The sequence below is a fragment of the Pyrgilauda ruficollis genome, unplaced genomic scaffold, assembly GCF_017590135.1.
Source record: "Pyrgilauda ruficollis isolate IOZ18807 unplaced genomic scaffold, ASM1759013v1 scaffold23, whole genome shotgun sequence".
NCBI classification, from domain to species: domain Eukaryota; kingdom Metazoa; phylum Chordata; class Aves; order Passeriformes; family Passeridae; genus Pyrgilauda; species Pyrgilauda ruficollis.
Window position 1 is genome coordinate 16,742,932 of NW_024522539.1, and position 25,856 is coordinate 16,768,787.

At 42.9% G+C, this 25,856-nt stretch overlaps 1 protein-coding gene across 4 annotated transcripts in view; it reads right to left on the reverse strand.

Annotated features, from left to right (window-relative positions):
• The window catches only part of MYO9A (myosin IXA), a 173,821-nt gene that overhangs the window by 44,516 nt on the left and 103,449 nt on the right, over positions 1-25,856 (reverse strand). For all 4 annotated transcript variants that reach the window (XM_041469325.1, XM_041469324.1, XM_041469323.1 and 1 more), the window contains 5 exons: positions 23,751-23,867; positions 15,367-15,501; positions 3,080-3,201; positions 1,952-2,093; positions 1,047-1,242 (listed from right to left, as the gene is read on the reverse strand). In XM_041469325.1, coding sequence (XP_041325259.1) covers positions 1,047-1,242; positions 1,952-2,093; positions 3,080-3,201; positions 15,367-15,501; positions 23,751-23,867 — 712 coding nt within the window. The remainder of the gene's footprint in view (positions 1-1,046; positions 1,243-1,951; positions 2,094-3,079; positions 3,202-15,366; positions 15,502-23,750; positions 23,868-25,856) is intronic.

The following is a 25,856-nucleotide window of genomic DNA, read 5'->3' on the forward strand; positions in this document are numbered from 1 at the left end:
TGCAAGATGAAAATGCAAAGATGGATTTTGGAAGCCAGCTCTTTGGAGTGGCCTTTCTCCCGAAGCCAAACATCTCTGCCATCTCCCTCTTTGGTTACTCTGTCCAAAAATGCTGCCTTCATGTGCCAGACAGACCCAGGCTCATGAGAATCAGCTCTTCTCTTATACCACATTCAGGAGGTGTCAGAGGAAGAACCTCAAGACCCGAAAATTGATTTTTTGCCTGCTTCTCTTCTTGGGATTTGCTCCCAAGAAAATTATTCGTTCTGTTCGAACAGCTGCCTCCTTATGCTCCTTGTCCCAGGCTCCATCACTCTCCACCATGCAAACCTCACTGATTACAAAGTAATTCATGGTGCAGCTCTGCTTTAATTTTAACCCAGCTGACATTTTCCCTGCTGAGGCTCTAATTCCATCACGGATTTCAAGCCCTCTTGTGCCCAGAAATGAACAGTAATAGCTTGTACCCGTCTTTCCGAAATTGTTTTATGCCAAGAAATGGTCTAAAAGCACAGCCAGGTCTTGCCTGCCACAGCATGATGATGCACCATCACTTTCCTTTAATTTAATGCCCCTGTGATCCGTGGTTCTGGATGACTGCAAAGCCATGAATTTTGCTAGACAAGAGACATGCTCTCCTGCAGCTGAAAGGGTGAACAGCTTGGAAAATCATAGGAAGATTTATTGCCTTTTTTTGTTTCCAGATGTAACTAACAGTTCAAGAATTATTAAAAAAATAATTTGCCTTTTTTTGCTGGATAATTTGTATGTCTCTGTTTGAATGACTTGTGTCTTTCTAACCATGCATCCTACAAAGATGAAAAATTAAAGCAACAGTAAAATGAAAATATTTCCTTATGATACGTTAAAATCCAAATGTACCTTTAAATGCGACTCCTGCAAAAAATCTACCTGTTATTTAAACAAATTTTCTAATAGATTCAAAACTCCTAATAAGTCAGGCTACTTAAAACAGGGTAATAACATATTAGACCCAAATTACTGCTGAAAAACAGGCTCCAGGACCAGGTGATGAGCACACATACCAGTTTTCTTCTCCACGTATCGTTTTCCAGCCTCTCTAAAGGCCACCATGGCCCTGAAAAAGGCCCTCAGGACAGCCCAGCGGAAAACAGCCACGGGATCAATCCCAATCATGCCACAGACAAAGGCGTTCTTGCTGCTCCTCAGGAGAGCCACGATGTCCGGGCGCATGTGATCCGTGTTCTTCTCCCGGAAATCCTAGGGAAGGAGAAGGAGGAGGAAAGAGGAAAAGAAACAATATCCACATGATACTCCAGGTAGGAACTTCCAGGCTATCTCTGGGCCAGCACAATTATTGAATCCTGTTTCTTTTTTCTCTCCTGCTCCTATACCGGATACCTCTTTATGATCATCGTCTCTGATGTTTATCATGTGTATTTATTGCATCAGAAACATGATGAGAGATTTGCAGCTGCAAATCCCGAGGCTATTTCTCACATGGGCTCATCTGGCCACCGGAATTCCTTCTGCTAATAAGTGGCATGAATAGAAATGGGGTCAACTTTGGAATAATTTGCATGGGATTCCAGAAAGCACATGTAGCAGTGGGATGTGGAGACTAAGCACACATAACCTGTATTAAAAGTGGCTAATGATGAGGAAAACACTGGGTTTTCTACACACACCAAGTTCAGAAAGGCCACCAGACACCCAATTTCAACTTGTTGTTGGGGTGTAGCACTGAACTCGCTGTGCTTCCCTAAATTCTTCCCAAAATGCCCACGTGAAGGAGAAAGGGAAGACCCTGTCCCTACTACCTTTTCATTTCCCCAACACTTCTCTCCTGACCCTCCCATCTTCTTGGGCCAAGTCCTCTCCAAAACATCTCTGTGGAGCCTCTGGGGATTTCCTTCCCAGTCCCAGATTTAGATGAAAGCAACTGCTGGTGAACAGCTGGGTGACAGACCTTGACTCCGTACTTCACTTTGCCCGCATAGTGTTTGATGATGAAAGCTGGCTCCATCACTGCTGGGAATTCAATGTAGGAGTTCCCTTCGTGTTGACGCTTGAATTTGTCCAGCAGCGTCTGGTTTGTGGCTTGAGGAAAACTGAGTGGAGAGAATTGAAAGGAAGAAGCTGTAAACCTAACAGGAAAACTTTTCCACTTCTTTCATGTCCATGAAAGGGAAAACAGAGACATTCTGAGCTTCCACTTCTGTGTCTGCTTCAGTAGAGAAAGCCAACCCTCCATCCTCAAACTTCATGGAAATCTGCAGCATGGGGATGTATTTCACAACTTCACCCAGTTTAAGTTTTTTTTATCCCAGTACAATATCACTGGGAAAGTATCACTGCTGGTCTCTTGTTAACAAGACAAGAAGTGGGGGAGAAACCTGCAAGGCAAATGGTGGGAGCAGACCTCGTGCCCCTGGCCATGTGGATCTGAGGTGACGTCAGCAAAACCCACCTGGCCTTTCCCTGACTTTCACATGGAAGAAACTGGCATAAGCATCCAATGGGAGAACTGTACTGCTCCAAAGTTTCCACACCAAGGCAGCCCCACGTTCCCCCAACAACTTCTCCCGAGACAGATAGATGCAACCAAGGATGCAAATCTGAGCTAAGGCCCTGATGCCCATGAAACCCTGTGCAAGTGCAGTCCCTATGGACAAGTGCCCTCACTTCACTCTACTTCAATTTTTACCAGTAAATTGATAAATCCACCTTATATCTCAATAACAGCACCTACACATCCTGCTTTAACTCATGCACTTGGGTTCAGCACCTTCACATTGTCACACCCCAAGAGACAAGGAAAGAAATGAGGAGAGAAGCAAAGGAAACCTGTTCCCTTCCCTTGAATGGAAAAAATTCTGGAAAGGAATTTTAATTATAATTTTTAAGACTTTTTGCTCAGCTGGCTGATTCTCCACTCTGTGTGTTGCCACCTCAAAAACAACACTAGAAACACCAATCAGCCCAGCGAGCTATTAGCACCTTTCTGGGAAGCTGTTTTTTTTCAGAAAACTGAAGGATAAACACATTTTAACTGAAAAACAAATGTCATTTCCAAAGCCAGCATTTTCCTACTCACTTGCTTTCCTCATCCAGCAGATGGAGCAGGCCTGTTGGTTTCTTGCTGATCAGGTTGATGCAGCTGGAGTTGTCTATGTAGTCGATGTTGTGCCAACTAATTCCTTCTGCTCTATATTCCTCCTAAAAAAATAAAATCCCACAGATGACATAATGATGATTTGGTGCAAGCAAAAATAAAAGACAAAATCAAAAGGGTTTTGTGGAAACTGATAACCCATTTACTGAAACAGACATCTCTCCTGTAAATATTCCATCAATGCTTTCTGTGATTCCAAAGAAAAGGATAAAGAACCTCTGGAACAACCTGAAACAAAGCGAACCACAGAGCATTTCCCAATTTCAGATGCACCAGACATTTGTTTGGACTCAGGGTGGCTGTGTGGGAGTCCAAGCCTGCCAAGGACGCCCGGGGTGTGTCAATTCCCCCTTTTCTTTTTCTAGATTCCTTCTAAATCACAGCATGATTTGGGTTGGAAGAGACCTTAAAGCTCTTCTTGTTCCACCCCCTGCCATGGGCAGCAACAACTTCCACTAGTTCAGGTTGCTCCATCCAACCTGGCCTTCAACACTTCCAGGGATGGGGCAGCCACAGCTGCTCTGGACAACCTGTGCCAGGGCCTCACCACCCTCACAGGGATCAATTTCTTCCCAATATCCCATCTATCCCTGCCCTCTGGCAGTGGGAAGCCATTCCCTGTGTCCTGTCCCTCCATCCCTTGTCCCCAGTCCCTCTCCAGCTCTCCTGGAGCCCCTTCAGGCCCTCAAGGGGCTCTGAGCTCTCCCTGGAGCCTTCTCCTCTCCAGGTGAGCACCCCCAGCTCTCCCAGCCTGGCTCCAGAGCAGAGGGGCTCCACCCTCAGAGCAGCTCAGGGGCCTCCTCTGGGCTCTGGGAGCTCCACATCTTTCTGATGTTGGATCCCAGGGCTGAGGCAGCTCTGAAGGTGGGGTTTCACCTGTGTGGGGCAGAAGCGCAGATTCTCCTGCTTCCCACGCTTTGGGATCTGGGGGTTTTGAGGTTCCCAGTGCATGTGACTGTGACTGGGGCATGTGGAACATCCCAACCATGAAAGTGTCACACAACCTGCATCAATTAATATTTAGGATTCACTTGCTGGAAGAAAATTGTGGTACAACATATTAATTAAACAGAAAAAGCAGTAAACCTCCCTTTCCTGCTTCCCTGGGCTCTGCTTTTCCACGTCTTCCACTATTAATGGCCAGTGCTATATGAGCAAATGAAGAGACCTCCAGCTACACAAAGCCACAGCTCCAGGGCCAGCAGAACCACCGCCCTCCACAGTAAACATGAGGATCTGCCTCCAAACTCAAGTTGAGGCAAAAAAAGTTATTCATTTTCCACCAAAATAGTTCTAACCCTTGCTCTCCTATAAAGGTTATCTCCTCTGAGACACACTTGCAACTGAAATACTTCAAGAAGTCTTATGCAGAAATTATTTTAGGGCATCTAAATGAAAGTAGAGTTTAAAAATCATAATTTTTATCATATGTTTGAGGACTTGTGACTCACTGTCTAAAAAGAGCTATTGGATCATGCACCTTACTCCATGTGTTGGACAAAGTCCTACTGATCCAGCTGCCTTTTTGCTTCTCTATCACAAGACATTTTGATGGTAGAATTGAAGATAAAAAGCAAACAAGTTTCAAAATCCTAAGAGAATGCATCTTTCTAATAATAATTAGATTCATTATTATTTGTGCCTCTGCCTTTATTTTTAATATGAGCAAACAACTTTAAAAAAAGTATGCTCATCCTCATCCAAAATTAACACAAACTCCAAAGATATTCTTAGAAATGAAGAGCCTGAAGAGCTTTGAGACATTTCACGAGGAAATTTTTGCTAAAGCAACCCCTAGAAGGTCTTGAATTCAGTATTGGAGACGTTGTGTAATCTTACAACAACAGTACAGACAAATACAGACGTGTGCTGCCTTAGAAGGAGTTTTTAATATCCCTAAAGCCTAGCCTTTGGGATTCAAAATATACAACATCCCACTGGGGAAAAAATCCTGAAAATAAGGAATGACTGCATCATGAATTTTGTTTTCTCATTTTATTTTTTAATCTTTTACCTTCAGTTCTTGCCGAGCAAGCAGGACACAGCAGAACCTCACAACAACATTCTCAAGGCCCTGCTGAATTACAGGCAATCAAAAATCACAGATTTAATTAAACCTCATGGCATTTTGCAAGCCAGGAAAAAACTTCTATCCAGCAATCACAGGCTGTGTATTTCAGAGCAGGCACGAGCTGCTCCCAAGGGATTTCCCTGAGAGTCACTGGGAGTCAGCACCATCCATCAACTGCCTGCTTCCAGCAGCCCTTAATGGAGTGCAGGGTCCATTAGGCCCAGCTTTGCCAGCTCAAGACTGGTCAGGAGCATGCAGAGAGCAATAAAACCTCAGTGTGATGAGCCAAGAGCAGCATTATTTCAGTGGTGACAGGGGGGTGTTGCCAGACTTATATATTTATTATCCTGACTCTTTGTTGAAGTACTTGTTGGGGGCTTTACATTTTTTGCCCCCCCAAAAACCCATAAATCATGTAGAGTTTTATGTCTCCACACACATCTAAGCTGAGAAACCATCACTGTGCTCTAGAAGGCCTCTAGATATCCATAATTCCACATGGGACATTCAGCAGCTGCACAGCAAATGTGCTGTGAAACTCCTCTGGCCACACTAAAAATTTGTACTGCTGCTGAGATCAGTGCAAAAGCACTAATCAGCAATGCCAGATATGGAGTTTTTTTAAAATAGTTGAGTAAATGACCAAAAAATACCAGAGTTCAAGGTCTCTACTTCTCTTGGCCCATTTTCAGTTGTTCCACAGACCTGATGGTCAGTCATCAGGTCCTTCCTGGCATCATTTCCTTCAGCTGCAGGATTTTGGCTAATTCTCCCTCCTCTGCTCCTTTTTTCTCTCTGGGCTGGGTCAGAAACCCTCACTCCCAGGCTCTGGGGTTCTTCCCTCCCTCCCATCCCCAACAAAAACTGTTCCTGCTCTGGCCAAATGAGAAGAGGGATTCAAGTCCTCAACAAACAACCTTTTCCACAATAATTCAGAGATTTACTCTCATTTCAAGACAGGCAGCAGGAACTATTCCAGAGCAACTGTTCCAAAGCTTAAATGGAAATAAGTTCCCCTTATTCCTTTTTTCCTAGCATTTTTCCAGTTCTTCGTTTGGTTGCCTTCAGGATCTGAGCTCAAGAGATACAATTATGGCTTTGGGACAGCCTGCTGTAATTTCTGGAGCATTTGCTGCTCTGCAGAACACCCTGTAGATTGTTCACAGAAAGACAGAAGCTATAGGATAAAATCACTGCTGTCTATTAAACTTAATTAAATTGCAGTTGTTAATATTCCATGATTCCTATATTCATCTTCTAATGACCATCTTCCTGCAGAATTCAGGAGATATCCTGGAAAGCTACCTCCAAAATATTCCTTCATTTCTCAGCATGACAACAAAGCCTCTGCTATCCTTTGATGGACACAGAGTCTTGGAGCACTGGAGTATTAGGGAATTCCATTCAAACAAAAGGTGCTTTCATTTAACAACAAAAAACAACATGAAACACTTTAATCCAAACAAAAACACCTCAAGCTGGAGATTGATTAAAAATCAGCTTAAATACATTGATTTAAAATTAATTTACGTTTAGGGGCCATTCAAATGTCCTATTCCTGAAAGATCATCTTTACATTAAGAACCAAATTGTTAACATTACCACTATCTGCAAAAGTTTCTAGTGCAGTGAAGTCCACAGAGCCCCTTTTTTGGCATCCTTACTTGCAACAAAAATGTGAGGATTTACTCCTCCCATCCCTGGATACCTGAAACCTGGTCTGCTGGAAAGTGGAGAGATGCAAGTTCACTGGAGAGAAGAGCACAGAGCTCCCAGACTTGGCAAAAGAAATGGAGCAAAGAACTGAAAAAAGACATTAAGGTTTTTTTTAGAGTCCAGCAGCTCCATATTTTCATTTAATTATTGGATGAGATTGTTCTCCAGGTGACCTCTCTGGACTCCATGAGGGGATTCCTGCTTCCCAAATGGGAATTCAGAAACAGCTTTGCTGCCCTAAGCATGGAGAGAGACACTGGCAGTATGTCAGCATGGGGTCACTGAAGGGATCTGAGTAAAACACAGTTTATGGTGTTCAAATATATTTTATAAAGATATAAAATGGGCATGCAGACTTTGAAATGCACATGGAATATAAGAGTAAATCTTTACTCTCACACAGTGTTAGCTGAGGCAAAGCAGCATGTAAAATTTGGGGTACCAAACAACCAGAATGGGGCAGAATATCCAACATTTTTTAAGCAGGAAAATTACTGGAACTCTAGGAAAGGGGGCTCTTTTAAAGCTCTGTTAAAGGGAAACTCTGCCTGCCTACACCGACCCAGAGCAAGAACGCTGCCCATGGCACAGAACAATGAATTTAAAATTAAAACACACATGCTGAGCATCAGGAAAACCTTCCCAACTGGGCTGCAAGGCCTGATGGCAACCCTCCTGCCAGGAACAGAAATATCCTCTAATTTTATAGTTGGAGTTAAGAACCAAGTCCTGTTATCTCTACATGAGCGTTGGACCAGTTCTGTTATCAGAACTTTATTTCAGCGCTAAACCAAACCAAAACACTCTAATCCAGGGTAGAATTAAAGATTTCTTTATCCTGAGTGGGATAAAACACCCACAAGCCCAACAAAATCTTGGGAGATGCTGGAAAATGTCTTTACACCTCTGCATAGGATCATCAATTACTCTGTATCCAACCACAGTCATCACTAAACCCAAATGCTAAGAAGCACAGTTAGGGGAGGAAAAGTTACACATGATTTTGAAACTCACACTTATGTACACATGATATCTGTGATAAATATGATATCTAAATAAAATATCTGAACTCTCTTTGGAGTAACATGGTCCCTGGGTGCTGCTGCTCCCCAAAATCACGTGGCAAAGTTCAGAGATGGGGAGGGAGGGACCAGGGGCTTGAAAAATTTCAGAGAAGAGGAAATGCAGAGATTAAATTAAACAGGAGACGTGATAAAAATAAATTAAAACCGTAATAAATTCCCCATCTGTCTAAAAGCACAGAACTCAGGGTTTAGGAAATTCAAATCAGAAGGTGGTGAAAAGACACTCCTAAAGATAAAGGTTTTACCATGATATGTGAAATTTGTTGCACTATCATGGGATATCAAAGATACAAATTTTCCCATGATTTAAAGAGGTCCGGAGGGCTTTGGGCATCCATCCTGCAAGCCAAAAGCCCTGAAAATCCCTCAGTGTTTCAGCGCCCTGGAGGCAGATGTCTTATCCCGCAGGGATATTGCCATTAGTCACAGTGAGAATTGAGAAACAGCCCCAAAAATAAGATTCACAACCCCCAAGAGCAGCAGAAACCTCCACCAACTCATTCACCTCCTCCCAGGCAGAACTAGAGCAGATCCAGGAGTTTATCTACTCCAGCCTTTCCCTACTGAGGCATAGGAAAACCTTGTTTACACAATGAAAATTCCCAGATTCAAGTGAGAAATCAACTGAAAAATCCTTTTTCCCAGCATAACCCCATGTGGGAACCTTTCCCATTGCACTCCTGTCATAAAAACTCGTGTAATCCAGAGCCATACGATCAACAGGCAGCTACTTTTGGATGTCTAAATGTATATATTTGGCATAAAAATTCCCGACTAAACAGAAGGGTGTGAAATTCCTCTCTTCTTGCCTTGAACACCATCTGCTTCAGCTTCAGGCTTCTTTGCAAAGTGAGAAACTAGGAACTGATGCCCCTTCCACATCTCTCTCCATTCCTAGCTCAATTCCCCAGTTTAAAATAATCCCAAAATATTTTTGTATCGTATGTTGTTATACGAAAAATTAAGGGAGCTAAACTTCAAAAAGGCTCTTTTCTGGCTATGTATGGACACGTTTTCATCCTAAAATCCACCCTGGGGAGCTTGGGAAAATTTGCCCACAGCTGGAAATGGCAACAAGGTGTGGGAGAATCTCTCCCCTAAGGATTCCTCCATTCAGGCATGAGCCCATCCCATGGAGGATTAATTGTTTGTTCAGCAAATGGGCACTGTGAGCCAGGCCCAGCAGAATCATCCCAGCATAAACTGATGATTAAAATGAGTTTGATATGATAAATCCATGGGATGTGGAAAGGTCCTAAATGATTGAGACCAGTGTCTGGTCCTTAGTCTGCTTGTGCTGCAGACAGGGTGGATGCCTCGAGTTCCCGACATCCCTCCAGGAAAAGATGTTGAGGCTGATGGTTTCATTTAGGAATGAGGATTTTTATGTTTGTTCTCAATTTCAGTAGAAAAGGAATTTATAGACACAGACATAAATATAAATATATAACACATATGTTTTTTAACCACGTGCTCACAGACACAACAACTATAAATACTTAACCACATTCTCTATGGATACATGATCTATAAACAGGTTTTTAAGGCCCCCTCTGTCCATGACAACATGAGGCAGTGCAGGGGAGCTGATGAGCCTTCCCTTGAAGCCAAGGTCCTCTCTCTTTCCAGGTGACTATATCAGCAGCTCCTCATCAAATGCCATGTGAATTTGGTTTTATTCTGATGCTTCACCCACTGATAACTTCCCCCCTGCTGTACATAGGCATATTTGAGTTTATTGGAATTTGGACTCTCTATCATGAAAGTGTTTTAAACCAGCAGGTTCAGCCCAGAAAATCGTATGCCAGCTCCAAACCATCCATCTCTGAGCTCAAATCAGCTCCCTGAACTTCAGCAGTAACAGGGTTTCAGTTATAGATTATATTTTGCTCTCAAAATGGGCAGAATTTGGTTTGCATGGTTCAGCTGGCAGCACACACATTGCCATGATCCCATGGGCTCTCTCTGCAGAAACATCTTCTTCCCAAGCTGCCCTTACGCAGCCAGGAGAAGCACGAGCTTAACATTGCTGTGTGATCTGCTGGGGGACCAATTCCTTTAATTTCTTGTGATCAAAAATAAAACAGAAAAAGAAATATCTGTATCTGCATCTGTCAGCACCTTGAAAGATGGATCAGAGTTAGGAGATGTGAAGGAACCTCCACAGTGGTCATGATAAGGACCAGACTGGTCTTTGAGGCTGAACATCTCCTCCCCCTTCCAGTCCCACTCCACACTTGTGTCAACACACTCATGATTCCAGTCCTGCCACAATAAGATAATTTTTAGGTTGGCTGAAGTGTTTTAGAGGTTTTTAAAGATTTCCTGCTCATCCTCTTGCTTAAGCGGAGAGGTCACATTGCACAATTCTGTCCTATGAAAATCCACCAACAGAAACACAGAATGGTTGGGCTGGAAAAGGCCTTAAAGATCTTCTGTTTCCACGATCTTGTGGACACCTTCCACTAGACCAGGTTGCTCCAAGCCCTGTCTGACCTGGCCTTGAACACTTCCAGGGGTGGGGCAGCCACAGCTGCTCTCGGCAACCTCTGCTAGGGCCTCTCCACCCTCACAGGGAAGAGTTTCTTCCCAATATCCCATGTAAGCCTGCCCTCTGGCAGTGGGAAGCCATTCCCCCTTGTCCTGGCACTCCAAACCCTTCTTGTACCATTAATAAATAAAAATTTTTATCCCTGGCACAGTCTGTGCATTTATTTAGCCAATACATCTGAGTAGGAACCACAGTCAGCAGAAATCATCATCTACCTGGAAAAAGGAAGGAACCAGCTCAGAAGAGAGGAAAAAAGCTCAAGGGATCATGGTGACTTGGGAGAGGGATGGTGACTGGGAGCAAGCACCTGTGAATTGGAGAGTTACAGCAAGGAGCATGGGATGAGGGATGGGCTTGCCAGATGCAGCACTTCCCCACACCAGGAATAAATTAAAGGTTAAAAAATTCCATATGAGGAGAGTTGTAACTGGATGATCTTTTAGGTCCCTTCCAACTCAATCTACTTTATGGTATCAGAGGATATATAAATAATATAACAGATTAGGATATATCCTATTACATGTCACACATTATACATTATATTTATGTATTTACTGCTCATCATTTTGAAAAACCCAGACACAAACCCTGGGTGGCAAATGAAGCCCCCCAGGCCCAGTTATGCAACATCCATGGACTCAAGGATGCTGGAAGGACTAAAGAAAAAGCTCTGGGGGTCTGACAATGGATCCCAGAATCACTGAGCTTGGAAAAGACTTCCCAGACCATTGAGTTCAACTTGTGCCTGATCCCCACCTCGTCACCAGCCCAGAGCACTGAGTGACATATCCAGGTGTACCTTGTACACCTCCAGGGATGGGGGTTCCACCACCTCCTGGGCAGTTCCAGTGCCTGACCATCCTTTTCATGAAGAAATTGCTCCTGATGTCCAACCCAAACCCACCCCGGCACAGCTTGATCAGTTATCCTTCATTTCACTAATGTGCTTTGAAATCTTCCTGCCCTGCAGATACCATTGAAACAGCTCTCAGCATCCTGATTTTTATTAATATAATTTATGTGCTCTAAGCATCATCCTCTTCCCCCAAACATGAGTTGCATTCGATGGCGTTCTGCCAAATAATAAATCAATAGCTTGTGCAGCTTGTTTTTTCTGCACGGGTCACGTGGCCCGCAGCTGGCCAACATTTCTCAGAGGGTAGCTGCTCTCCCATCTCCAAGGAAAACAGAAATCTGAACTGAGCCTCCCAGGACTCAATGGTTGACTTCTGATGGTTGGCTTTTGTCTTCAGAAGCAATAAAGATGCGTTAACGCCTAACCAGTGATGAGATACAGAAAAATCCCTAACTGGAAGGAAAGGAAGAATGTTCCAAGCAGTAGGAGAGAGACCTTTTTTCATCATTTATTTTAAATTTAAATATTTTAGATTGATGCTTTTTAAAATTAATTCACTCCCACACTGATTTCTAAATGTAACATTTAAGTAAGATATCTAAACTCATTTCAGAGTGTCATGTTCCTGGGGGCTGTTGCTGCTCAGAATCATGAGGTGAAATTCAGAGGTGGCTGGAGGTAGTGACCAGAGCTCCAAGACCATCAAATCTCACCTCCAACCAAACACCACCATGATTTAGACCAGACTGTTGGATTTCTCCACCTATTGCACAGGACCAGTAAACCCTACAGACCTCCCTAAATATTTACAGAGTTTTGGATGGCTGAGCAAATATTCCACAGGATGCGTTATCCTGACGAAATTCAGTCTGAGCAGGCTGAATTTACTGGCTGGGACACCAAGCTCATCAGGGACTCCACCAGAAAATAGACTTCACTGAACACCTGAGCTCCTGCCAGTTGATTGTACTCCAAATTCTGTAATTTTTTCAGCCTCAACCTTGGTTATTTATGGATTTTTTTAAACAATAAAAGCATGCCCCTGAAACTGAGGTTTGGTGGATAAGCAAAATCTGGAAAAAGAGGTAGAAAAGAACTTTAATAGCAGGACCTGTGGGATGAAAACTACAGGATGAGTCCTCAGCCTTTGCAAAGCATCAGCTGAAACAGGGGAAGGTGTGTGAGGTGGACAGAACCTGATGAGACTTGGCAGGGATGGGGGAAGATCGGTGAGGACAAAGATGACAGTTTGGAGAATGGGACACATGAAGAAATAAAAACTTGTACTCCTGACCCTTAAATTGCCAAAGACCTGTAAACTTGGAGGAAACTCAGATCACGGGTGGTATGGTACTGGTGAACTCCAAACTAAATCTTCATCCACAGCAATTATTTAGCGCAATGCCGTAAAAAAACCCAAATGAAAGAGCTGCTGTAGTTTTGGGATACACCAGGCTGAAGACTGAGAATGCCTCAGTGGTTGTTTGCAAACCACTGGATATAGTGCCATCTTCAGACAGAAGGTTTAAAAAAAGATTCACCAGACACATTGTATTAGATTTCACCATGGGAAAAAATGGGAATAAAGGTTAAAATAATCCCATGGTTCTCCTAGAGGACTGTGGTGGGTATTTTGGTTTCCATAACATCAACAGCATGTCATGGCAGCAATTCCATCATGGCTAAATGCAGCTCTGGCAGACAAATTCTATTAGGATTTCAAGAAAAATCCTCAGTGACTATTTAATTTTGCCACTTATTTTTTTGGCAGAGGTGTCTGGGTATCTCAGCAATCTCTCTTTGGCCTCCTGCAAGCTTTGGAGAGCTGAGGATTCAGAGAAGGATCTATCCATTTCAGGTCCCTATCACCAAGACATAAAAGAAACCCTTATAAAGATACAAATACCTCAGATAAATTCACATTTTGAAGTAACAGAACTATTTTGCTCCCTAGAAACACAGTATTAACTTCCTGGTCTTCATTTGTGGACTTGTGACCATAATTTAAAAACCTTTGGGGCAGCAAGGAACGAAGAATATTCTGAAGACCCAAGATCTGAATATGAGTCCTTGAGTTTTCTTTCCATCTAATCCACTCCTCCACATGCAGCCGGAATTCCAGGGAAAGTAAATGGTTAAACCATCTAATTCATTCACCCAAGGATCAGTGCTCGTGCAGCTGCACAGATTACTTGTATTTATAGACTCAATCTATGCCAAGATGTCTGAATTTTCTAGCAGCAGAGCTCGCAGTGCTGCAGCTGGGGTCCAGCAGGATGACGTGCTCAGGCATTAAGAATTGGAATGGGCCCTTTGCAGTTTGATGGCTCCACAACTGCTCCTCATGTCCATACAGCAAACACTGACTCCAGTGACTTCACAGGCCTGACAGATTTCCAGGAGAAAGCTAATTAGCTCTGAAGCTGCTCCAAGAAGAATTAGGGATTGCTGCACTCAGGATCTCTGTGTATCCCCCAGGCCTGGGGGGGAGCACAGACCTACTAAGAAATCCCAGCTCAGTAACAGGAATTCCCTCATGGATGATGGCATCTTGGAGGAGGCTGCTGAAACCCCACCTCATGGAGGACTCATCTGTCTCCAGCTTTCAGCAAGGATCCTCCCTCCCTGAGTTTCTTCTAGGAAGTGTATGGCAACGTTTATAAAAAAATCCAGGCTTTGTGATAGTATCAAAATTTGCATTTTTATGGTGGACAATGGGAAAATAAACCTGTCCCTAGATATAGACAGGTTTTCCCATTCTTGGAGCATCTATTGAGTAGGGTGCACCTACATACAAAGGCCACTTCAAAAACTGAAATTAAATGCCTTTGAGCAGCTCTGCTCTACCTTATTGATCAAAACCAAAGAGATGAAACAGAAACCATCAAACTCACAAACAAGCCCTCCCTAAGTGACATATCACTTGTTTTTTGAACATCCTCATATTCGAGGCAACTTTTTCTTCTGAATTTTCCAATCTCTGAGAACACTGGAGAAGCCCAAAATGAAACTATCAGGGTTTTTGGGAAGGGTTGGGTTAATTCTGTAATGATGATAAGGAGGGTCTCCCTTGGCCTCCCCCAAGAAGAATTTCACCTGGAGAGAGGACATGCAGACTGTCATGTGAAAAAGAGGCATTTTGAAGGTCTCTAACATATTTCCTGTGTTGTACAGCCGGACAATAGTTGCTCATCCATGAAACAACACATGGATGTTGAAAGCAACTTTCAGTTTTCTTGTCCTGCTTGTTGTTGGATAACAAATGGAGAAGCCTCCTCCTATCCCTCTAAACCATCTTGTGGTGTTACCTGCTGGATTGCAGCCTCTGTTTTTGTTATCTCTCTTAAGTGCATTAATTTGAGGCTGGAAAACAACACCCTGTCTTAGCAAACGTAAAGCAAAGCTTAAAGTTCAGCCTTTCCCAATTTGCCAGGGCTATTGGAAGGTCATAATACTCTCAAGTCTGAACTCTGAGAACACATGAGTGACATTTCCCCTCCTTCCCCACAAATCAACACTGGAAGGCAAAAAAACACTGCAAGATTGGGGTGGCTTTTTCAATAGATACCAAAAAATAACTTTTATGTGATATCAAAAGGCATGGCAGCATGTCCAGGCAAAGGCAGGGAAGGAATTGCTCATTCCTTGATAAGCCCTCTGAGCACATATCAAGGAGACAACAGAGCAGTGGTTAAGGTCTTCATTACGTTTTTGGAAGCCAAAATGTTTATTTTAAACCAGCAAATATCTGGCTGGGTTTTATTTTACAGGTGGAAGTTTGTCATACAGTCAATTAGAAGTTAAATTGGAGTAATTCAGTGTACACACCTTAACAAAACAGAATTAAAGGGACAATTTCAGAACTTTATCAGGGCCACAAAGTCATGTCAATACTCACTGGCATCAGAGAGTAAATATTTCTGGACTTACCTGTTCCAGTTTAAAGATGTGTTGGTTAAAGTAGTGCTGCAAGCGCTCGTTGGCAAAGTTAATGCAGAATTGTTCAAAACTATTGTTTTCATAGTCTTCAAACCCAAAAATATCAAGCACTCCAATGGATAAAGTCTGCAAGAAAAGTAAGAGTGAGGATTAGAATAAAATCACATTAAGTGGATTATTTGTACACAGTACATAATCAAAAGCACACAGACAGAATTAAATATACTTAATAGGAATTTTACTAGAATTGTTGATATTGTGCCATTTGGAAGACTCCTCCAAATCAGAGAGACAGCACGTAACTTTAGATATCTGGACAAAAGGGCTTGTTCTAAGAGAAAAGCTCTTTGAGAAGTGATTTTTTTCTTATTTACAAACAAATGGCCATCTTTGAAGAAACCTGAAGCCTGTTCCAAGTTATTTTATTGGATTTAAGAGTATTGATCTTCAGAAGGGAAAAATGGGGATAGGCTTGGGAAACAAAAGCTTGCACCGTGAAGACAACCCACGGGAACACACTTCCAAGGTGAGTGCATTGTCCAAGCAAAGCCACTCCAGCTGCAAACCTCAAAAAAAAAAACAAAACAAACTCCTACACATCAGGGCTTCCCATGGAAATAATCTTTAGTTCTCCTGGTGAAAACTGAAATAGTATCACAAATAAAGCATCCACCTTGTTTGTCAGATGGATCAGACAATGGACTGATGTTTGGGAACATCGAGTCGCTCCTGCCTCACTGAAAGGGGGGAATTAACACAAAAACAATAATGCTGCTGAAAAAGGGAGTCCAAAGCCCCGACTAACACTCAGCCCTAACTGCTGGTCAGCCCTGCCCACGTGATCTTCCCCTGTGACACCTGGCTGTGTCCACACGGCTCTTCTGTGTTCCAGAACCTTTTTCCACTGGCCCCCACCAGTTTGGGATGAGGGATATGGAGGGGCACCTATGTGCTCCGTTAGTTCATGGGCAAGAGAGGTGTAAAGAGGGAACATTCCATTTTTTTTAGAACCCATTGTCACTATAAGCCTTACAGTCTCTCTAACAAACTTCCAGAAGTTCACAATAGGGAAATTTTTCTTTTATTAAATCCATAACCCATAATATAAATTGTAGGATTTGGTGAGTTACAGTTCTAAATAGCCTTTTTTCCCCCATCACTTTGATTATTTTGTAAACCCCAGCCATATCTCACTCCAGGCTTTTCCCCAAATTGAAAAGCCAATGCCTGTTTGGTCTCTAATCTACAATAACCTCTTGAGACGCTCATCAAGATGTGGGTGCACCAAGATTTCCTCTATTGGTAAAGAGAGCTCAATGCTGCAGTGAATTCCCAGCTTGCTTTGCATCCTCTTGGCCCCCTCCTCCCCCCTCACCAGCCAGGCAAGGAGAGGCAGTGGGCCTCTGGCCAGGCGTGTGTTGGCCTGCAGGCGAGTGCAACCCATCACATCCTGGCTCATACTGTGCTTCCTACCCTTGATGGGAGTAGAAATGTGGAACTTTCTCCTTTGTGTAGGTACAGGTTTTCATCCAACTAGAGCCTTCTGCCTGTCAGATGGGTTTGGGAAACCCGGAGGAAGAGGGACATGGGGATGTGTCAGCAAATAAACCTCATCCACAGAGGGAGCCGGGGTGAAAAACAAGCTCAAGATACAGTTTCTGCTGCAGCTTCCATACCTGTACATGACTGTTGTGTTGAACACCTAAGTCATAATTAGTGTTATAAATAAAACTCATACTGTGCCCACTCAGGAAGGTTGCTGTCATCAGAAAAGAAGTGAAGAGCCTGAAGGACACATCTGGGGAGAGCTCTACCAGCAGCTTGTTAAAGCACCATGTTCTGGGATCCAATCAAAGCTACCTCACACAAATACCCTGTTCAGCTGTTAAAATTAATTAAATAATTAATAAGAGAGGTAAAAACACTAGCACTGGTCAAATGAGCCAGACCTCAAGTAGGGAGGAGAAATAACCCCTCCCCTCCACCTCAGAGGACCTGAGAGCTGCCAGGTGTCCTGGTTTTAGTTCTATTGGTGTTACCTGCACTTTAGATTTTCTAACACTAATTCCATCCGCTGCCAGGAATACAAACCAGACTGTCCACAGGCTTCTCCACACGGCCTTTTGTCCATTTTCAACACATCACATAATGTGGGAGGAAAATATTCCCTCTGTGCCCAACTCCTGACCAGGGAACCACCTACGGCTGGAGCAGGCATGGCTGCCGTGGGCAGAGCGGCCACTCGGCTGTGAGTTGGAGCTTTGTCTGACCTGGACTCTGGCCACTGGGACAAGCGAAAACACAACAAAAAAAGCATTTAAACACAAAGATAAGTCTTTAAACCATTTTCCAAGAGCTCATTGACTACTTCATCTTTTGTCCAGGCTTTTCTCCCTATTCCAGGGCCAGACAGTCTCTACCTCCCTGATGCCACAACAAGGACGAAGGCCCTTGGCCACGTTCCCAGAAGTTTGCATCACTTGATGAAACACCCATGAGAAACAGCTCTCTGACCAGAAGATGGAAATTGGGAACCACTGGACCAAGGACTGAGCCTGGCAGAGGGATTCACTCTCACCCTCTGCTTCCCGAGGTCCAGCATCTTCTCCTGCTTGTCCCAATGGACGTGGCAACCCTTCTGCTCACTGGGCAGAAATCTGCCTCATCATTTTTTAAATACATCTCAGGAGGAATTCTTCTTAAACTCTCTGTATGATTAACAGATTATATCTTACCTATATATCCATGGAAAAATTGATGATGGAAACAGGACAAAGTGACTTTTCTCATCTCCCTTGCAAATCCCAACCCCAACCATCTCATTGCTTTTCAAGCTCATCTCTACAATAGACAAGAGTTAAAAAAAAATCCCCTACATAAAAGTCTCTATTCCACCATATACAAACAAGACTTGGAAGATAAAATGCTCACACTTCCAGACTATTAATGGATGTACTGACACCAGATTTCAAAAGCATCGTGTTGATGCCCTGTGGAAATAGTTAAGCCCCTGCCATGAGTGAAGACTTGAAGCTGAATAAGGTCTTTAAGCTCTCATAAACTGAATTTAACATGCAACAACTGAGCACAAAAACCCTCTCCCTTTTTTCCAATCCCGGTCCATTTACTGCATTGAAATAGCTACCAAATATATTTCAATGTGGGCGTGGAAATACACTTATAAAGCAAAACAGAAGAGTCATATCGAGCAAAAAAATAGCCCTGACAGTTATAAAAGAATCTTATGGAAATATTATATTTTAAAGTCGTGTTTTTATAATTTTTTTGCTGACACCTAAAATTAAACACACACAGAACTAACATTATAAAAATATTATTGTAAAAATAATCTGCATTTCACAAAAGCACTGCAGGTATCAAACCACACGTCCAGGAGGAGGATGGTTAATTCTGCCATGGTTGTTATACAGAGTAAACCAGCATTTTTCTCACATCCCTGTGTTTGTAACTACCAAACTCCTCCAGAATACAGATTATAAACTGTGTGTTTTTTTGCAGAGTTTCATGCCAGAGAAATCCAGGCAGAGCTCTGCAGTGAAACCGTCATTTGTCCTCTGCTATGATGCTTCCAAAAGAATGGGGCCAATGGATGCCACTTGGGAAAACTTTAAAACCTGAGAAATTTGGAATTTATGGCAGCTTTTCTGCTCTCTGTCCCTGATAAAGCAGCACAAAAATACTAGTACACAGTCAATTCTGGTAGCAAGGTGAAAAAACACGATTTGCATTGACATAGACAGGAATTAATTTTGTTAAACTGCCTGTAAAAAGTGTTTAATCTGGGTGGGTTTAGGATGAAGTTTGCAGCCCAATATTTAAAAAAAAGAATCAAAAGGGTTTAACATGTACAAATCTTTTAAGTCTTCAGCTTCAAATCTGTCCTTTGAATAGGTGCCATGAGGAAATCACACAAAGATAATTCAGACCTTGACTTGCTAAGTCTAGTTTGTGTGTTAATGCTGTTTCTTTATAAAAACAAACATATAGAATTAAAAAGTGTGACTGTATTAATTAGCATATCAAAATTCCTGTGATTAAAAGTGCATGTCTGTGAGGATTTATAAAATTTGGGTGAACCCTGGGTCAGTGAGCACTTTCTGCTTGAGATGATGAAAAATGACCTCATGCTTTTCTTAAAATGTCTCAGCCATGACATTTAAACACAGAGCATGAGTTTTAAGGGCTTTTGGCAAATGATGGCCTTGAAACTCTGTGCTGTCCAATTCCCAAAGTGCCATTAAACAGGGATCATTGGAGCTGATTTATGTTGTCCCAAATGCATGCTAGTGATGTAATTCCACCATGGAGGTACATTTTGGCAATCACAAATAGGTTTGCTTCAAATTCAGGGGAAAAATTTCGTTTATTGCTATTTTTAAATTTTTAACCTCTTGTCATTTCAGTAATTTCTTTTCATTTATAATATTCCAAAGCCAATACTGCAAAAAATCCCTGCCCAGAACCCCAAAATCCATCACCACTTCATCCAACAGGACCACTCCAATCTACATCACCCCAATATACAGGATGACCTATTATATAAAGTGAAAGGCTGTGATTTGCTACAAACTTGGAAGTTGGGACCTAAAATTAATGAACCGATGCACAATAAACACATTGCATGTTCAGCAATTCTTCCTCTGCTTCAGGTCAACAAGCCAAGACTTAACTGGTTGGTTGAATTTAAATGAATTTTCTTCATGGCCACGAGTTCTTCATATGTTCAGCCACGAATTTTTCTTCATAGCCATTAATTTTACTTTTCTTCACAGCCATGAGTTCACCATCATCCCCATGTATGCAGCACATCATCCAAGAATGGCAGCAGCATGATTTGGGAAGAAATGAAGACACTTCACAAGAACCAAATGCGGAAAGATTAAGAACACCCATGGAATGCCTTTTGATCCATCACAATCTCCACTCTATCATTGTTTTTAAGAGGTGAGATGGACTTCAACAATTCCTAACCTGATTTATGGAACGGGAATTCAATAATAAACCTCTGGGAGGTTTAGTAATCTCATTCTCAAGAGAAGGAAAAGTCTCTGACCTCATTAATAAAGGTCAGATTTCAGACAGTTTGTAGGCAATCATGAGACCATAAAAGGAACTAAAAGGAATGGAGAGAAGATGAAGGAAAAGGGAGTTGGAGCAAATCCGACCCATGGCAGCTCTGCCATTACCATAACCCAGGAGGTATCAAATAACATATTCACAACTCGGGTCAGAAATAATATGCTAGAAATCCTGTCACCAAGCAAGACAAGCCAAATCCCACTGTGTTTTCCCAAAATATTTCACTGCACATTTAACTAAGTTTGGATATCAAAGTTCTGATTTACATCTTCCAAATATTTGCTGGACAATATGGAAGAACAACGGCCGAGTGTTTATTTTTCTTTGCCCAGCTTCATCTTTTGATCTTCTCCTTACTGCTGATACCAAATAAACACATATTGGGATCTGAAAATTATCTCGGTTCCCATTGTCCCAAATCTACACTGATGAAGAGAGAAACTTCTGCATTAATCTTTCTCCTCAACTTCTCCCACACACATTCTAAATTGAAATAGTTTTGAGTCTTGTTTTACCTCTGCATAACGTGATTATTATAAAAGAAAGCTCTGTGCCCCAAATCCATCATCTGACACTTTCTGAACCTGCAGGATTGTTTCAAAATGTATCTTAAAAGTCAGAGGAATATCAGTGTCAAGCATGGGCTGGGATCGATCCGGGACATGTGCCGCAGGGTGAGTCACATATTATTCATCCATTGCATACTCAGGAGTTTCTGAGGTGCAAGGCTGTATTCTCTCTCATAAATCAGAGACTTGGTGTGTTTAAAATATTTTTTTGGCTTGTATATGCCAGCAAGGAGATGTCATCTATGTGCCAAGCCCTTGCCTTGCAACAAGGAGGTACTCCCAGGGTTTGGAGATGCCACTGCTCTCAGTCCACCTCCCAGTAACCCAGCCAGTATTGCCCAACCTCAAAACAACATATGGGAAGCTAAGGAGAACCTGCATCCTCATCTGGGCTTTCTCCAAGAATGAGCTGAAAAGGGATTCAACAGGATTTGGAAGTGGTAGGAAAAATCAGATCAATTGTTGGCCCCGTTTCTCCACAGTGGTGATTCTTGGTTGGTGCCTCAACGGCAGCTGCAGAGCCCAGGATGCCCTTGGACACTTGTTGGCAGCAATGTTATTCCTTGAGGGCAAAGGAGCAGCTATTCCCAGCCCTGCCCAGTCCAGGGAGACATTTCTTCTTTCTCTGTGCTGAAACAACCCAAGTTGGGGGCTAAAAATAGGGCTGGGAGGTGACGTGGTAGAGCCACTCAAGGGAAAATTGGCTGTCAATGTTTAACAAAGCTGCTCTGAAATGCACATAAATCTCTTCCTCACTGTCTCCACCCCTAAAATGGGGAGGATTTGTGCATTTTCATGATTTCTCGGGGATTTGTGGGAATCAATCCAATTCATAGAGGACTCTGAAGATAAACTGAACTACACTCACGCATAGAGCAGCAGATATTTCCTGGTATTTTGTGCACTGCCTTTCTGCTTCAGAAACTCTGGCCCAAGTACAGTCCAGGATTGCCTCCCTGGATCTGGATATGAGCACATTCTGCAGCTCCAGGTCCTGGGCATTTGCCAGCATGGGAGGATCTGCTCTGGCACAGGGGCAACACCACTCCCAGCTCCTGGTGCCTGCTGCCTGACCTGGATATTACCATTACGATTTGGGGCAAAAAAAAGGGTCAGAAACCTGTGAATTGTGAATTCACGAGATGACACACAGAGGTGGGCAAGGGGGAGGGTGGTCACACTCCATGGGAGTCTTGGCTGGAGGAAGCAGAGGGTTAATGTGCAGCAGCAATGTTGGAAAAAAAGCAGGAATTTGGGTTGTTCTGGCTCTTACCTGCTGAGATTTGAGGTTGGGAACAAAAGTTTAATTGCCCATAAACAGCTACCGTGGTGCCTCACTTTCACAGCCATGCTGACTAAGCATACAAGAGTGTCCTAGACTGATTTGTATTTAAATATTACAGAACAGATAATAATTTCAAAGACTCACTGGGTCATTAATAAAAAAATAATTAGCATTTGAGATGCATTTTCTTGTCAAAACAAATCCACTTTTCTGCTTCACCAAATATGTAAACAGTGTGGTTTGTCTTCTCCTCACAGCCCAGACAAAACTTCTGATTACTTGGAAAAAAATCAGGAAAGAACACAACATTTCTGGTAAAATATTAAACAGAGGGAGAGGCAGCATATGCAGTCAGAAGGCTCACTGGATGTTATCACTGTAACAACCCTTCTTTGTCAGAAAAGCATATAAGCAGATTTCATAGACATGTTTTTATTTCCAGTCCACAATTACACTCCACAACCCTTTTTTGGAATCAAATAAAGGAGTGACCACACTGAGAGTCTCTGCAACTTCAGTTTTATGGCACAATCCAAATGTCAGTGCTCAGTGAAAATCCTCCTTTTGGCAGCTGTGACTTTAGTTTGTATGCACGACCCCCAAAAAAACTCCACTTGCTGCTGGAGCATGTCCCAGATTCCCAAGGCAGGGGTAGCTGGAGAGCTGGAAGTGTACATGGATATGGATTTTGGGGTCAGTATCCCCCAGCCACGAGGAGTGTGGATGAATACACGAGAGGGTTAGGGAGGGTGTCCTGGGTCACAGCATGCAGGCCCTGCTATTGCAGGAAACTTCATGTCATTCCTTCAACAGTCCTTTGGGAAGATGGTACAGCATCCCACCAGCTTCACTCTTCCCATCATGACTCTTTTCTTTAAATTCATTTTTCTACTGTACTACCTCAGTACCTACAGATACCCACCTTGTTCATCATTTCATCACGGAGCAACTTCACCAAAATGCGGTAGCAAGAATTCCCTTTTTTCCCTCTGAATTATACATGGCCCTTTAGTTTTACACATAAGGAGGAAAATATTTGACATTGTTCCTGGAGTGGGTGGGGGAACTGGCTTTTGTGGCTACAACAAAATCTCTTCCCTGGTTGCTCTGAGCTTATGATAGGTGCTTCATCCTTCTCAGCTCAGCAAGCACCACGCAGAATAATTGTTCCTGGAGTGGGTGGGGGAACTGGCTTTTGTGGCTACAACAAAATCTCTTCCCTGGTTGCTCTGAGCTTATGATACTTAAGGTGCTTCATCTTTCTCAGCTCAGCAAGCACCACTCAGAATAATGATGTACTCAGCTATGATCCGAGGAAAAATTAACTTCATGTTAAGCAACACGCCTGGGTAATGTTTTATCACTCAGTTATCTATTTTAAAAACCCAAGAGAGGAGCCACAAGAGCTGGTGAGGTGCTACCTTAGTGCTTTCCTCCATGTCCTTGGAGTTGAGGAGCGCATGGTTGATCCTGAACACGATCCAGTCAAACAGGGCACTGTACAACGACTTGGCCATGGAATTCCGCACGGTCACAGCCTGAAATAGAAAAGAAAAAAGGTGATTGGAAATGATTCCTGCTCTGCACTAAAATGGCTTTTGCTTCTCAAACTCCCATATCCGACATTCATACTTCTCCCTTGCCAAAGCTTTTGTCTGCTATTTTATTTTATGCCACGTATGTCAACAGTCCTAACAGCACAGGGAACTGGGTGTAATCCCAGGGCTGTGGATGTGCCCCTGACTTTGGCTTGGTTCCTTTCGTGCATTTGAGTGGATAATACACAAGATCACACCACAAATCCCATCACTGGTGGTGAAGGGAAAGAAAATAAATACATACATTAAATATAAATATAATAAATTCACCAAGACCCTTGAAAGGTTTCCTGGGGGAGAAGGAAAGAGAAGGGTGGATATTGAGCAGGAGCAACAGCAAGCGACGTGAAAGCACAGGCCAGGACAGGCAGTGCCTGGCACCAGCAGAACGGCTACAAAAGGGGAGGTTAAAAACCCCTCTGGTAAATCTGAGGGCTCCTGAAAACTTGAAGTTTTCCAGGTACCACCAGTGGGAGCTACAAATCATGGCAGGCAGGTTCAGTGCTCCTCCAGCAGCTCTCCCAGAGAGAGGAATAACAGCGCTGAGGAAGGGTCATCCCCACCACGGCCAGGATCAAAGAGATTCTGCTTGATGGGATGAAAGCTGAGATCAAAGGAAGATCCCTGGGCTTTTGGACAGGCACCTACATAGAGACCCAGAAAGCAGGAATTTCTATTTAAAGGTTATCTTTGTTCTTGCTGCTTGAGATTCTTCCTTGGTTTCCATTATCACCACGAGTAGAGCTTTGGTACAAATTGATCACGTAAAAACTTATGGCACCAGCCATGGCTGCTACATTTTGGTTCGTTTTAGCCACTGCAGAAGAATAAAAAAGGAACCAGAAGATTCCCATGTAATTACTTCAATTAAACCCTGAACTGTAACAAATCAGTGGCTTGTCACACATTGCCTTGAAATCCTTCCCACCAACACTCCCTTCGAGGAACATCATCTGAGTGGCCTCATGTCACTGACCCCAAGTGAAGGAATAAAGCTCATGTAGCATCATTTATCTTCTATCAGCTTACTCCCACCTCTTTTTTCCTTGATTTTTGGAGATAGCAGCATTTAGTGTGATCACAAGCCGTTCTGCCAATGTTTTGCTCTTAAAATGCTATTAAGCACATGGTCTCACTTCCTCTCCCTGTCCAGCTGGACTAGGAGAAGGGATTAACTCAGTCCACACCAGAGGAAGTTTAGGTTGGATGTTAGGAAAAATTTATTCATGGAAAGGGCTGTCAGGCATTGGAACAGCTGCCCGTGGTAGGGGTGGAGTCCCCATCCCTGAAGGGATTTAACAGATGTGTGGATGTGGAACTTGGGGAAGTGGGTTAGTGGTGGCCTTAGCACTGCTGGGGGATGGTTGGGCTGGATGAGCTCTGAGGGCTTTTCCCACCTGAACAATTCCATGGTTCTATGGCTGAGGATGCTCACAGCCTCTGTATGGTGCTAACCATGAAGCAATAAAAAGTGACATCCAAGGTAACTACAAAATGTGGCCATAATTAGCAAGGAATTTCTCACCCAAAAAAACAATCAAAAACAACCATGTGATGCAAATAGGTGAGCAACAGGACTGAGAGGATTTTGGTGCAGCTCAGACTAAAATAGCAGTTTTAAAGAGTGAGCTCTTGAAATGCTCGAATTCTCCAACAAGGGCTGGAAAGCAGCCTGCATTTCAAACACAAAGAGCTCCAGTTCTCACTAACTGCTTTTTCTTCTCTGTACTGATGAAAAAGGTTTGGGGTGGGTTTTTTGGCTGTTTTTATTAAAAGCAACATGGGTTGTTTGGGTGGGGGAGGTTGCTGTCTATTTTTTTTTTTTTAAATTTACTCAAATGTGAGACAATATTTCAGTGATTAATAGAAAATTCAAGGCTCCATCTACACTTTTTTCATTAAGCTGGAAGACAATCAGTGCCACAGAAA